The sequence below is a fragment of the Pan troglodytes genome, chromosome 10 (assembly GCF_028858775.2).
Source record: "Pan troglodytes isolate AG18354 chromosome 10, NHGRI_mPanTro3-v2.0_pri, whole genome shotgun sequence".
In the NCBI taxonomy this organism is placed as follows: Eukaryota; Metazoa; Chordata; class Mammalia; order Primates; family Hominidae; genus Pan; species Pan troglodytes.
This window is the reverse complement of record NC_072408.2, coordinates 13,288,116-13,303,198: the sequence shown is the minus strand read 5'-3', so window position 1 is coordinate 13,303,198 and position 15,083 is coordinate 13,288,116. Positions and strand designations below refer to the sequence as shown.

Below are 15,083 nucleotides of genomic sequence, written 5' to 3'. Positions count from 1 at the left end.
GGACTTCTTCTCTCAGCACTTCTCTTTGGATCTTCTAATTCTATCATGTTTCTTAATTCTGCCTCCATTTTTTTTTTTTTTTTTTTTTTTTTTTTTGAGATGGAGTCTCACTCTGTCACCCAGGCCAAAGTGCGGTGGTGTGATCTTGGCTCACTGCAACCTCTGCCTCCTGGGTTCAAGCAATCCTCCTGCCCCAGCCTCTTGAATAGCTGGAATTACAGGCATGCACCACCATGCACGGCTAATAGTTGTATTTTTAGTAGAGATGGGATTTCAACACGTTGGCCAGGCTGGTCTCAAACTCCTGACCTCAAGTGATCTGCCTTACTTGGGCTCCCAAAGTGCTGGGATTACAGGCATAAGCCACTGTGCCTGGCTGCTCTTCCATTTTTTCATCTGTATATTTGAGTGATTTCTTTAGAACCATTTTTCAGCTTTTTTTTCCCCCAAAAATATCTGGTGTTTTTGAATTTTTCAATTAATTTACTATATACATTTGTTAAAGTTCTTTTTTTTTCTTTTTTTGGGACAGTGTCTCACTCTATTGGCTAGGCTGGAGTGCGCGATTATGGCTCACTGCAACCTCGACCTCCTGGGCTCAAGGGGTCCTCCCTCCTACCTCAGCCTCCTGAGTAGCTGTGACCACAGGCATGCACCGCCAGGCCCAGCTAATTTTTTATTTTTATTTTTTGTAGAGATGGGGTCTTGCTGTGTTGTGTAGGCTAGTCTCAAATTACTGAGCACAGACAATCCTCTTGCCTCTGCCTCCCAAAGTGTTAGGATTACAGGTGTGAGCCTCCACGTCTGGCCTTAAAGTTCTTTTTCAAGTTTTCCTCCTGTTCTGTTCTTTTTTTTTTTTTTTTAACGGAGTCTCACTCGGTCACCAGGCTGGAGTGCTGTGGCATGATCTTGGCTCACTGCAGCCTCCGCTTCCCGGGTTCAAGCGATTCTCCTGCCTCAGCCTCCAGAGTAGCTGGGACTACAGGTGCGTGCCACCATGCCCAGCTGATTTTTGTATTTTTAGTAGAGATGGGGTTTCACCATATTGGCCAGGATGGTCTTGATCTGTTGACCTTGTGATCCACCCACTGTGAGCCACCGTGCCCTGCCTTGAAAAAAGTTTATTCTTTGTAAAGACAGGATCTTGCTGTGTTGCCCAGGCTGGTCTTGAACTCCTGGTCTCAAGCGATTATCCCATCTCAGCCTCCCAAAGTGCCAGGATTATAGACATGAACCACCGTGCCTAGCCTCTATTATAATTTTAAACACTCATTTTTTTCTTTTTATCTTTCTCTGATCATTTTATTATCTGAAATTCTTAGGGATTTAATTCTTGCTCATGGTAGATTGTTTTCTCAAGTGTTGAAAAATTTGTGATTTTGAATTCATCGTCAAGAGAGCTTTATTTGCATAAGTGCAAAGGATGAAAATTCTAGGCTGGGCGTGGTGGCTCACGCCTGTAATCCCAGCAATTTGGGAGGCCGAGGTGGGCAGATCACGAGGTCAGGAGTTTGAGACCAGCCTGGCTAACATAGTGGAACCCCGTCTCTACTAAAAATACAAAAAATTAGCTGGGTGTGGTGGCGGGCGCCTGTAATCCCAGCTACTTGGGAGGCTGAGGCAGGAGAATTGCTTGAAGCCGGGAGGCAGAGGTTGCAGTGAGCCATGATTGCGTCACTGCACTCCAGCCAGGCGGACAGTGCGAGACTCCATCTCAAAAAAAAAAAAAAAAAAGAAAAGAATATTCTAAAGAAAGACTTAATTCCCCCCCCACCCCGCCCCAAAACAAGTGGAGACAGGCAAACTTCCTTATCTTCTAGGTTGGGGGATGGATTTTTTTCCTGGTCCACTGTTTGGAAGATGTTTCCCTTCAAACTTTCAGCTTTTGCAGGGATCTCCGTTCTAGTTCTCCCTCTGGGTCAGGCCCGTAGCTGCACTGCCCATTCTTGTAATGTGCGGCCTCCAGTCTGGAGGGTTCCCAGACTGGCCTACGCTAGGCCACCCATGGGCCTACCCTGCCTCATGCTCGTTTAGGCTCCTCTTCCTCATTGACCCTTTAAGATATTCCTTACTTTCCTCCCAGATCAACTGTGGATTTAAAGAACATTTGTTGTATTTAGCACAGCATTTAAAGGTATTTTGTAATGAAAGGGTTTTCAGATTAGTTATTTAGTTTTTTTAAATAAGAGCTGGAAGTGGAAATCCCGATGGCCTTTTCTTTTCTTTTCTTTTTTCTTGAGACGGAGTCTCTGTCGCCAGGCTGGAGTGCAGTGGCGCGATCTCGGCTCACTGCAAGCTCCACCTCCCGGGTTCACGCCATTTTCCTGCCTCAGCCTCCCAAGTAGATGGGACTACAGGCGCCCGCCACAGCGCCCGGCTAATTTTTTGTGTTTTTAGTAGAGACGGGGTTTCACCGTGTTAGCCAGGATGGTCTTGATCCCTTGACCTCGTGATCCGCCCACCTCGGCCTCCCAAAGTGCTGGGATTACAGGCGTGAGCCACGGCGCCCGGCCCCCCAGTGGCCTTTTCTACTGTCTCATGCTGATTCTGCCTCTTGTGCCATTTTTCTTCCTTGGGAGTGTGCATCCTCCTCTCCTGGGGCGGTAAAGGGAGTAGCGGAGTGTGAGGTATGTGGGAAGGGAGGAGGTTGGAACCTAGTGGTTTCTCAAAGTCTTAGGGCAGGAGGTATCATGGAGAAGCAGTGAGGAGGTCTTCCACACCCAGACATGCCTCAGGCTGCTCGTCTCAGTGCCTGGAATCCCAGCTCGAGAGTCATCTTCCCCCCACCCCTGCCCATTGCATCAGTTACTTATTTTAGTAGGAATTAGTTTAGCAGATGGTGTTGAGAATTAGGCTTTTGGGAATGGGAGGCTGGGAAGAAGAATTGTGTGTGTGTGTGTGTGTGTGTGTGTGTGTAAGATCAGGGTACCAGAAGTGGGTGGAAATGTCCTTGAGAATTAGAATTATTAGAATGTAGCAACAGTAGAAGTATTAGACTCAAACCATCACTCCCCACCTTCACCATTTTACAAAGGCTTAGGCTTGTGGCCAAGACCTTCGTCTTTAGCCGATCCATTCAACCCTGGCCAGGATCCAAATGGACTGTTTTTGTCAGGGCCAGGACCGGATCCTTCATACCTGGGGTGCATAGGAAGTGTTAGTACTCCCCTTCCTCCGAACACAGCAGCAAAATTGGCTCAGGTTGAGGTGTTTTTCTCAACTTCCCTGGAGTCCAGCCCTGGAAGCTGGATCAGGAAGCTGTGTTGTTCTACTGTGATTCCCCCTGGCCTGTATCAGCTTGCCCTGAGACAACCAGCATTCCTGGTTATCCCACACAGGTGGGGCACTCTAGGAAGACCAGGGATCAAGTGTGGGGGTGTAGGGATAGGGGGTGTTTGGGGAGGGCAAGGCAGTTAATTAAGGCAGCTGCCAGGAGGTCTCCCTCCAAACTCTACAAAGCTTTATCAGCTTGGAGGTACTTCTAATACCATTTCCTTTCATTGTTTCCTTTTGGTAATTAAAAGGAGGCCAATCCCCTGTTGTGGCAGCTCACAGCTATTGTGGTGGGAAAGGGAGGGTGGTTGGTGGATGTCACAGCTTGGGCTTTATCTCCCCCAGCAGTGGGGACTCCACAGCCCCTGGGCTACATAACAGCAAGACAGTCTGGAGCTGTAGCAGACCTGATTGAGCCTTTGCAGCAGCTGAGAGCATGGCCTAGGGTGGGCGGCACCATTGTCCAGCAGCTGAGTTTCCCAGGGACCTTGGAGATACCCGCAGCCCTCATTTGCAGGGGAAGGTATGGCCTTTGGAAGGAGAGCTGGCTCAGTTGTGGGAGGAAGATGCAGGACTGACTGAGCCCTGCCCCTGGGGAGCTGGAGTTCTCTGTCGCTGGACTAGAAGGGCTTTGTTTGGAGGGGCAATTCAATTCAGCCAGGGATGATCCTAATACTCCCTCCTCCACTTGCCTCTGAGGGTCCTGGGGCTGCTTTTCTTCATGCAGTGGGTTTTACTGTTTGATAGTACTTCACTCAAATGAGTTGGAATGAAGTTTGCTCTCACCTCTGAGAACCTGGGAGCAGCTGAATGTACCTGCATGTTAGGACTGGGAGGGGACACCTGCTTGGAGACCAAGACCTGGCAGTATCTGACATCTCAGTGTTCCTTCCACAGATATATCACAGATTGGCTTGATTTCACCTTTGGCTGGATGGGACCTTAGGTAGGAAGGGAGTCACCCCCAGTGAATCTCAGGCAGCAGATTCTGCACTTCATTTAACAACTTTTCCCGAGGAGAGGGGCTATAGCAGGGGCTCTAAGGGACTTGGGGTACGCTCTGCCAGCCAGGATTAATTGTCCCTCTCTTGGGGGTCACACAGTGGGGAAGTCTGCCTGCATCCAGGGCCGCTGGACTCCTGTCCATTTTTTCAGATGAACTCAGCAAACATTTGCTGGGCATCTCCTGGGTGCTAAGCATCTTGCCAGGTGCTGGGGTTGGAGGCAAGGGAGACAGCCTTTGCTCTTGTGAAGGCACTGGTGGTACAGAGTCAGGGGCCAACAAGCAAACCGTCAAGTTGGTGGTTCCTGAGCATTCTCTATGTCTGGGCTGCTGTGGTGGGCACACAAGTGTAAGACGGTTCCTACTCGCCAGTTTGGATGCAGAGGCAGGAAGGAATGAGGTGTGTGTTAGCTCCCAGCTGCTTCAGGAGGCAGGGATGTGAGGCCCAGCGGGCCTGGAGGGAAGGCAGCGTTTTCCTCCTGTCTTGGGCCTGGGACTGCTGTCTGTGGAAAGGTGCCCACAGGTCCCAGCTCACAGTGATTGTTACCCTTGGGCCTGGCACTGGCCAGGGGTTTTTTCGTGGGCCAGAAGTCCATGTTCAAAGGGGAAAAGGGGGTCACGAGGATCAATCTTTTCTCCTGCTTTAAAGAAATGTTTTTGCTACTGCATGCCCTGACAGTCGCCACACCAGCAGCCACCTACCTGGGCAGCAATGACCAGCTCACGTCTGTTGCTTCTTTGCAGATGATTCCTGCCAGATTTGCCAGGGTACTGCTTGCTCTGGCCCTCATTTTGCCAGGTAGGTACAAAAGGGCCTCCATTTCTCATTCCTGCCCCAGGGCCATCTGGAGTGACACCTTTCCGGGAATCAGCAGGTGTGTCTGGAGCTCACCTGTGTGCCCAGCCTTAACTTAGGCTGTTGGTTGCCTCCTGTGAAGGTTCTGCGGAGTTCCCACCCTTGACTTGTATTCCAGAGACCAGGTGCCTGCAAATGCCATCTCCTGTTGGGGAATTAAGAAGCATAAAGGTGGCACAGAACTGTCCTATATTATGGGGGCACAGGATGAGGAGGAAGGAATCCAAGACTTGGATGGATTATTAGTTTTCGATGAGATTGTGGAGGTCACCTAGTTGAACCTCCCATGGTACAGTGAAGAGACTGAGGGTCAGAGAGGAGAAATGACTGCTCCAAAGTCTCCTAGAGCCAAAATCAGAGGTCAGTCTTCCTGGGTTCCAGGCCAACACCCTTTCCACTGCACTGCATCATACTGCTGCCCTTCCCTTGCTAAGATTCTGGGTCTGCAAATGGTGGGAGGGGACTTTTGACCTTGGGCACTTTCCACTTAGATCTCTCAGGTCAGCAGCATCCAGCTACTGCCCACAGGTGAGTCTGGGAAAAAAAACACACATTTGTCACACGCTCTGCATCTTCCTACTAGGTGGGTCTTTTGCCGGGGAACCCAGAACACTTAGAGATTTACTGCTGTATTTCCCCACCTGCCGACACACACACACCCATAGTCAGTGAAGGAGTTAGCCTGTGATGCCGGAGGAGTTCACACTTCAGAGAGTCTATATGTCAGGCACACAGTCTGATCTGTTTAAAATTTAACCTGCCCAAGACATGCTAGTAGATTTATGTACAAAGATGCTCACTGCAATCTATTTATAATATTAAAACATATGGAAAAATGCTAGAAACCTAACAATAGAGGGCTATACTATAGACATTCAGATGCAAAATATAATGCAGCCACTAAAAACCGCATATTGGAAGTATATACACTAGCACGACAAATTGTTTACAATCTATTGAGAAATAAACAGAGGTTATAGGTAGTTTGCACAAGGTGGTCACCAATTTATAAAAAACCCACAGCTGTATATATGCTATACAACAAAATGGAAAGATGAACATTGAAATGTTAACTCTAATCATCGCTGAATGTTGGGTTACAGATGGTTTTAACTTCTTTGTGTTTTCTTTTCTTTTTCTTTTTCTTTCTTCTTTTTTTCGAGACAGTCTCGCTCTGTCGCCCAGTCTAGAATGCAGTGGTATGATCTTGGCTCCCTGCAACCTCTGCCTCCTGGGCTCAAGTGATTCTCCTGCCTCAGCCTCACCAGTAGGTGGGATTACAGGCGCCCATCACTGCACCCAGCTAGTTTTTGTATTTTTAGTAGAGACAGGGTTTCGCCATGTTGGGCAGGCTGGTCTTGAATTCCTGACCTCAGGTGATCTTCCCACCTTGGCCTCCCAAAGTGCTGGGATTATAGGCGTGAGCCACTGCGCCCGGCCAGCTTCTTTGTGTTTTCTTCTGTATGCCCCAAATTTTTAATAATGGACATGATGACATTTTAAATCAGTAAGTAAATGTCATTGAAACTAATGGATTTCCTGAAAAACTGTTCCTTAGTTATTGCTGTGAGTCTGGGGTCATATCTGGGAGCTGAAAGCAACAGCTTTAGTCTCATTTAGGATGGAAAATACCTCCCCACAGCCCAGTTTCTATCAGAGGCAGTCTAATTTCTACGAGGCCAGAGAGGTTTGAGCTGATGGTCCCAGTTGTGGCCTGAGATCACCAGCCCAACCTGTGGCCTCTCCCTCCAGGGACCCTTTGTGCAGAAGGAACTCGCGGCAGGTCATCCATGGCCCGATGCAGCCTCTTCGGAAATGACTTCGTCAACACCTTTGATGGGAGCATGTACAGCTTTGCGGGATACTGCAGTTACCTCCTGGCAGGGGGCTGCCAGAAACGCTCCTTCTCGATTATTGGTAAGTTCTGGGCACTGCAGGGAGGACTTCAGAGGGAGGGCTGGCTGAGCTCAGCCCTGGTGTGGGGGAGGATTCCTGCTCTTGGGACCGTGTCTGAGCGGAAAGGTCACTGCCGAGAACAAGGAGAGGAACAGCCTTTCTGTGACACGTAGCCCCTCTTGGCTTTCCCCGGGTCTCTCCCCACGGGAGCCGGGTGGGATGGATGAAGAGAGTCTTCATCTTTGGTAGTCCACTGTGTCCGTTGCTCTGGGTCCAGGCGATGCCCTGGGAACTCCACAGCATCAAGGCGAATGATGAACTAGAGAAGGTGCTTTGGAACGTGTAAAACTCCTTGCCAAAGGGAAGACTCGTTGTTGTTTTCTTGGTGGCCTGTGGATCAGAACATCAGCTTATGCTGAGGACTTCCTGTATTCCTGCAGAAGGGCTGGTACTGTCCCTGCCATGTCCCTGCATCCCCACAACAGCCCTGGGATGTAGCTGTAGTCATCCCAGTTTTACCAATGGAGAACCAAGGCTCATGAAGGTTGCATGATCCTTCCAAGGCCTGACAGACAATAAAAGGTGGAGCTGAGGCCGGGCACGGTGGCTCATGCCTGTAATCCCAGTACTTTGGGAGGCCAAGGTGGGTGGATCATCTGAGGTCAAGAGTTTGAGACCAGCCTGGCCAATATGGTGAAACCCCATCTCTACTAAAAATACAGAAATTAGCCGGGTGTGGTGGTGTGTGCCTGTAATCCCAGCTACTTGGGAGGCTGAGGCAGGAGAATCGCTTGAACCTGGTTGCAGTGAGCTGAGATACACTCCAGCCTGGCAACAGAGCGAGACTCCATCTAAAAAAAACACAAAAACAAAAAACCACAAAAAACAAAAAAACTGGACTGAGCAGGCCAAGGACAGAGCCCAAGGCCAGGGCTTAATCTAGAAGAGGGCTCAGAAGTGCCCCACTCAAGTTTGGTCAAGGAGGGAGTCTTTGGCAACACCTGGACACTTACCTGAGATCTGGGCTGTAGGGCTCCTGGGGTCATTGCTCCATCAGTCAGTGGGGACTGACGCAGGGTCCTCCGTGTGCCCAGCACTGGGCTAGGCTCTGTCTAGCACCTGGCTATAGCTATGAGCTCCCCGCATTCCTGCTGTCTCCCTGAGGCCATCTTTGCTACCTGCCCTGACTCTGCTGGGAAACTTATCACATATGACTTCTGGGCACTGCCATCCTTCCCACTCCTCCATGAGCTCCTCAGGGACAAGGAGCATGTCTCACTCATCTGTGTTTCCTGGTGCTTAGCTCACCAAGTTCTCTGTTGTGCTGAAGATTATGTATTTATTTATTTATTTTTGAGACGGAGTCTTGCTCTGTTGCCCAGGCTGGAGTGCAGTGAGTGGTGCGATCTTGGCTCGCTGCAACCTCCGCCTCCCGGGTTCAAGCAATTCTCCTGCCCCAGCCTCCCAAGTAGCTGGGATTACAGGTGCCACCATGCTTGGCTAATTTTTATATTTTTAGTAGAGCCAGGGTTTCACCATATTGGCCAGGCTGGTCTCGAACTCCTGACCTCAGGTGATCCACCCGCCTCGGCCTCCCAAAGTGCTGGGATTACAGGCATGAGCCACCACGCCTGGCCTGAAGATGTTTACAGAGTGTGTGTGAGGAGCCCTGGGGAAGGAGCTTTGATTGGCCAGAGAAGACAGGGGAGGGTGCTGCATGCGGTGGGGACAGCATGAGAAGTGGGGAGGCTGGAAGGGGCATGTACTCCTGACATAGAGCCCTGGGGAGGTCAGTGTGGCTGGAGCAGCAGTTGCCAAACTCCAGGCTGCATCAGGACCACCCGGAGGGCTGTGACAAACAGATCACTGGGCCCTGCCCCTGGAGTTCTGACTCAGTAGAAATGGAAGGGGGCCTGAAAATTTCATTTCTAACAATTTCCCAGCTGCTGCTGCTGCTCTTAGAGTGGGTAACCAGACTTTGAGGGTGCGGGACTGGAGGAGAGTAGGCTGGGAGGCTGTACCATCGGGTGAGGCTGCAGTGTAGGGTCTTGGAGTCTGATGGGGAATTTGAGTCGATTCCGCAGGCTGTGAGGAACTAGTATAGGGTCTTGTGCAGCAGGGAAGTGGTGAGAGGAAACTGGTTCTTTGCCAAGACGGTCCTGAAAAGGAGAGAGGTAGGAGGCGGAATGGCCTTGGCCGTGGTAACCAGGGAGGTAGTGAAAAGGCCAGAGGCGCCCCAGGGCATGACAAATCAAGAAAGTCATCCTCAACACCAACCGTGAGGGTCCCAACTTGCTTCAGAGGCTGCAGCTGGGGAGGAGCTGGAAGAGCAGCTGAAGAGAACCCCTGAACCCCTGCCCCTGGGAAGCTGAAGGCTCATGCCCTCCCTACCTTGGTGACCCCAGATTTTATTTAAAGTGGATTTTCCCATTTTATAAATCACGGCAGAGCTGATACAGACCACTACCTGTGATGGCTCTGGGGTTGTCAGTGGGAATGGAGGGTTAGAAGTGACCGGAGGAGGCCGGGTGCAATGGCTCATGCTTGCAGTCCCAGCACTTTGGGAGGCCGAGGGGGGCGGATCACCTGAGGTTGGGAGTTCGAGACCAGCCTGGCCAACATGGTGAAACCCCGTCACTACTAAAAATACAAAAATTAGCCAGGCGTTGTGGTGGTTGCCTGTAATCCCAGCTGCTCGGGAGGTTGAGGCACAAGAATCACTTGAACCTGGGAGGTGGAGGTTGCGGTGAGCCGAGATTGCACCATTGCACTCCAGCGCCTGGGCACAGAGTGAGACTCTGTCTCAAAAAAAAAAAAAAAAAAAAAAAAAAGAAGTGACCAGAGGAAGATTTTGATGGAGACACTGCAGTGCCCGGGGTGGGGGCGGGGGTGGGGGGGTGGATTGCTGTCTGGACTCCATAATCTCTGTTAGTTCAGCTCTGCTCTGGACTCCCTGCCCCGAGACGGGCTGGCAAACAACACATACTAATACCTTAGTCCCAGGCACAGAGTTCATGTTGTGGGCTCAGAGAGCCAAGTCAGCATGTTGAAAAAGCTCCCTTCCCCTATTTGAGCCCAACTCCAGACCCCTCCCCAAGTCAGGGTAGCCCTCCCAGGTGGGGACATGTAGCGTGTGCTGGTGCCTCTGGGCTGTCTCTGTCACCTCCTTCAGGAAGCCCTCTTGCCCATTCCACCCGTCCAGCACTGGGCTCATCAACTCGTGCTCACTGGTTGGTTTCCGTCCCACAGAACTGGGTGGCTCTGCCCCCAGCAGGAAATGGAAGCACAGACAGAGGCAGAGTTGCAGTCGGAAAACCCGTGTTCTCCTCTGCTCTCCCTCTTCACTGAGTGTTCCGAGGGCAGTTGCGCTGTCTTAGCCTCCAATTCCTCATCTTTTGAAATGGAATCTCGCTCGTGTTGTCCAGGCTGGAAGGCTGGATTGCAATGGTGCGATCTCGGCTCACTGCAACCTCCCCCTCCCAGGTTCAAGCGATTCTCCTGCCTCAGCCTCCCGAGTAGCTGGGATTACAGGCGTGCACCACCACACCCTGCTAATTTTGTGTTTTTAGTAGAGACGGGGTTTCTCCATGTTGGTCAGGCTGGTCTCGAACTCCCGACATCAGGTGATCCGCCCGCCTCGGCCTCGGTTCCTCATCTTTAAAATGGAGATACTGTGAGCATCAAGGGAGACAGGTTATCTGAAAATGTGACTGCTTAGCCAATCTGAGTTATTGAAAGCAGCCAGCTTAACATGGGGTGTTCACTTGGAATCGCCATGCAGAGACAGGGGCTGCTGGGCCCCCAGGCATTTCCACGAGGTCAGGGTCACTTGAGTTTCATCTCCCCCTCGTAATCCACACAGGTTTGTGCTAGAGGTCTGGCCTCTCGGGCCACCGTTTTCTGGGTTTCAGTGGTCACAGAGGAATTTGAAGGGCCATGGAAGGCCTGTCTACCTCAAAACCCCTTGGTGGGATTCCCCACCAGGTCATTATTCTTTTCTTATAAGCTGTTTGCCCTTGTGAAGTGTCCATTTTCTGGGAGATTGTTTGCCTAAACAAGGTTATGGATCAAACACACTTTAATGTAAATTGATTTCATTTTCACCAAAACCGTGCTGCTAACATCATAGAGAATGGGTGGCTGCTTTGCCTCTTGTTGTTGGTGGTGGCAGGTTTGGGGTGTGTGGGAGAAGAGGAAGAATTAGAGGGGGGGTGGGCTGGCACTGGTGCATCAGGGCAGCCAGGGGCACTGGGTCAGGGGAGGGAGCCCAGGACTTGGGCCCTGCAGTTTCAGTTTCCGTGCACATGCCTACCTTCTGTTCCATTGTTCTGCAATGACATCCTGTCTCCTTGACCGTAAATCGCACATCCACATTCCTCCCGAGTGCCTGTGGACCTTATTCATATCCTGGGTAAAGTGTTTATGTACGCACACGAAGGGCCACCTGGTGCCAAGGCGAGGCCCCTGTCCTTGATTCTGTCTCCTGGTGAGGCAGGCTCCAGGGTTCGAGGCCAAGGCGACACGGCTGTTTGCCAGACAGCACAGAGGCCAGAGAGAGACTATGGGAGTCCTGGTTCCTGCTCCTCCGTAGAGACTGCTCTTCCTAAGCTACAGCTGCAGGATCTGGCTCTCATACCTGCCAAGAGAGAGCCATCAACAACCAACAGCCTGCTGAGTCACTTCCCCCGGGGAGCCTTAGTTTCCGTGGCATGGTCAGACCAGACCCCTGTTCTCTAGAGGGAGGGTCACCTGCACCAGAATCACGGGCATAGAAGGTAGAGTGCTTAGTGGAAATGCAGATGAGTGAGTTCCACACTAAAGCCTAAGAAAGCGCCCAGGTCTGACGGTAGTTCCAGCTCCTGGCCTGCTTCTGAAGGTCCCAGGATTCCTCTCGCTCTAATACGTGGGCTAGGAGCTTACTCCTCACTCAGCGCCTTAATCACTGCGTTCAGCAGGCCTGGTGGGAGCCTCTGGGAGAGCTTCGCTGGCTTGTCTTGCCTCTTTGGGGTGACAGCCAGCCTCTCTTTTCCTAAGAGTTATAGGAAGTGCTAACCTGGAGGTCTGTGGAGTGCAGGGGTCTCTCCTGGGCTCACCGGCGATTTCTAATGGCTCGTTTTCCTAATGGCTGCACATCATCTGATCCCCCTGAGTTCTGCATGGAGGGAATGAGGGAAATAAAATGCAAGGCTGGTCTGGAGTTCTCCCTGCATTAGTGGTTAGCGCAATCTAGAATACTCCGATGCCCTGTTACGCAGCTTTGTGTTGCAAAAAGGGGATTTGGACAGTCAAAAAAGCCTGAGTGTAGGCTCTGCTCCATTTCCACAGTGGAAACCAGGGGTTCTCAGTCGGGGTGATTTTCCCCCTGAGGACATTTTGCAGTGTCTGGAGACATTTTGGGTTGTCACAACTGTGGAGTGGGTGCTGCTGGCATCTAGTGGGTAGAGACCAGGAGGCTGCTGGTTCTCCCACCATGCACAGGGAAGTGTCTGGCGCTGAATGAAATAGTAATGCAGTGGAGAAACCCTGTTGTAAACCTAGGCCTTCGTTTCTCCGTCTGTAAAGTGAAGTCAGCCTAGATCATTGTTTTCTGAACTGAGTCATGGGCCATGGGTCCTAAAATGAGTTGAGTGGTTATAACTAGCATTTAAAAAGACAGAAAAGGTTAGAAAACATCAGAAAATATCAGAGTGCGTGGCACACGGCAAGGGTAAATATGATATGAAACGTGTGTGTGTGTGTGTCCTGAGTCATAAAGTAAGTTGTGTTTTTACTGTGCTTTCTGAGCAAAAGAGTTTAAGAGCCGCTTATTAGATCCTTCCTACTGCCATAGTATGTTTTTCTGAATTATAGGCTTCCCTAGATCACACTTTGGAAAATCTCATTGCCAGGCTGGACACAGTTACTCATGCCTGTAATCCCAATGCTTTGGGAGGCTGAAGCGGGAGGATTGCTTGAGCCCAGGAGTTCGATGCCAGCCTGGGCAACATAGCGAGACCCCCATCTGTACAAAAATATACAAAAATCAGCTGGGCATGGTGGCACACACCTGTAGTTCCAGCTATTTGGGAAGTTGTGGCAACAGGATTGCTTGAGCCCAGGAGTTTGAGGATGAAGTGAGCTGTGATCATATCTCTACATGTCACCCTGAGCGACAGAGCAAGACCTCAAAACAAAAGAAAACAAAACCCCAAATTCCCTTGCCACTCCCCTGCTCCGGCTGTGGACTGACTGCTCTTCAAGCCCCCTCAGCCATCCAGGGCCAGGAATTCTCCTTGCCATGCAGTTCAATCCTCAATGAAGGGCACGATGCAGCCCCACTCCTGCCCCTAGACTCCTGTTTTTGCTTTGTCTCTGGGTGGATGGGGGCTGGTTACCAGAACCTGAATCATCCCCTTCAGGAGCCCCAGTTCCTGCGGTCGGTGAAGCTCCCAGGGCAGCCAGCCCCATGTCCCCTGGCTGCCTGGAGCTGCCTCACACGGGCTCAGCCCTGGGCTGCCCCTTGGACTTCCTGATGCTGGTCTCTCCTGGGGCTGCCCAGAGCAAGCCCTTGACATACTTAAAACAGCACTCGCTTGAGTCCCAGCTCTTCATCACTGACTAGCTCTGTGATGATAGGCAAGTTACCCCAGGGTCTGCCGCCTGGCCAGCCCCGAGCCCCGCAGCCTGTGTGGGCAGGTTCCTCTGTTATTTACTCTAGGAGGGCTGGGGCTCTCCTTCTCTCCCATACACTTCTCCTGGTTCTCTCCTGTTTGATTTTTCTGCTTCTGCTGAATTCTTGGTTTATTCAGCCTTGCAGGCCTTACTTTTCAAACTTACAGCCATAGTGACCTCCGGGCTCCCCTGTGGCACCCGCTCAGCTCTGCCTCCTGTGGAACGAGTACCTTGCTTAAGTGATTTTGCATCTTTGGAAGCCTCTAAGAGCTGTAGATCAGCAGCCACAGGGCCATGCCAACCCCAAGCTGCCTGGCTGCCTCTGAAGCGTTCCCTACCCATTCTCCAGCCACAGTCCCTGGCAGACTTGGTCCCACCCACCCTTTCTGCATCCCCAGGCGAAGGAGAAACACCAAGGAGGGGCTCACGGGGGTTCCTTTCCCATTTCCAGGAGGGAGATGCCTTTGGCTCGGAGGTGACATATTGGTTGAGTTACCCAGTGAAGCCGAGGCAGAACTCCCTGTGAGATGGGATGGAAGGAGGATTCACTGATGGGGAGACAGGCTCAGTGGTAATAGGGACACAGACCCCTGAGCCCAGACCTCGTGGGCTCATTTGTCTGCCATCTGGCGGGTGGAGCCTTCTGCTCTGGCAGGTCTCCAGTGAGGAGTGTGGAGTGGGTCCCTGCCCTGTCACATGGGCTCATTCTGGGCTGTGTGTAGTGTTCAGAGCCCCAGCCCCAGAAAAGGCCGAGGGAGGGATTTGGTCTTGGGCCCAGTGCAAATGCCTAGGGCCCTGGAAGGGAGAGGGTGCAAACTGGAGGTTGTTACCTGGTTGTCCCATTTGTTTGGTTTTTCGACATTTTCTTATGGAAATTTTGAAACATACAGAAAAGTTGAAAGACTTCAAGATCCATATACTCCTCACTCAGATTCTACCATTACTGATAAATAAATTACTGAAAAAAAGAAAAAGTTACTTTGCAGGGCACGGTGGCTCACGCCTGTAATCCCAGCACTTTGGGAGGCCCAGGCAGGCAGATCATGAGGTCAGGAGATCGAGACCATCCTGGCTATGGTGAAACCCCATCTGTACTAAAAATACAACAAATTAGCTGGGCATGGTGGCGGGCACCTGTAGTCCCAGCTACTCGGGAGGCTGAGGCAGGAGAATGGCGTGAACCCGGGAGGCGGAGCTTGCAGTGAGCCGAGATTGCACCGCTGCACTCCAGCCTGGGCAACAGAGCGAGACTCTGTGTCAAAAAAAAAAAAAAAAGTTTCTCTACGCAATCACTTTTCCAGTTGTTTGTTTTTCTTTGGCCAATTTCTTGCTGTCAGTAAGTTTGTTCAGCTTCTAAAGGTTTGCTTGCTGTAAAAACTGTTCTAGGTGGGAATGCAGAGCAAG

General features: G+C 51.1%; 1 protein-coding gene across 1 annotated transcript in view; it reads left to right on the top strand.

Moving 5' to 3' along the window:
- Window positions 1-3,546: 3,546 nt before the first annotated feature.
- The window catches only part of VWF (von Willebrand factor), a 176,571-nt gene continuing 165,034 nt past the window's right edge, over window positions 3,547-15,083 (top strand). The window contains exons 1-3 of the mRNA XM_001160508.8: window positions 3,547-3,796; window positions 5,021-5,075; window positions 6,885-7,049. Of these exons, the coding sequence (XP_001160508.4) occupies window positions 5,021-5,075; window positions 6,885-7,049 (220 nt within the window). The 5' untranslated portion in view covers window positions 3,547-3,796. The remainder of the gene's footprint in view (window positions 3,797-5,020; window positions 5,076-6,884; window positions 7,050-15,083) is intronic.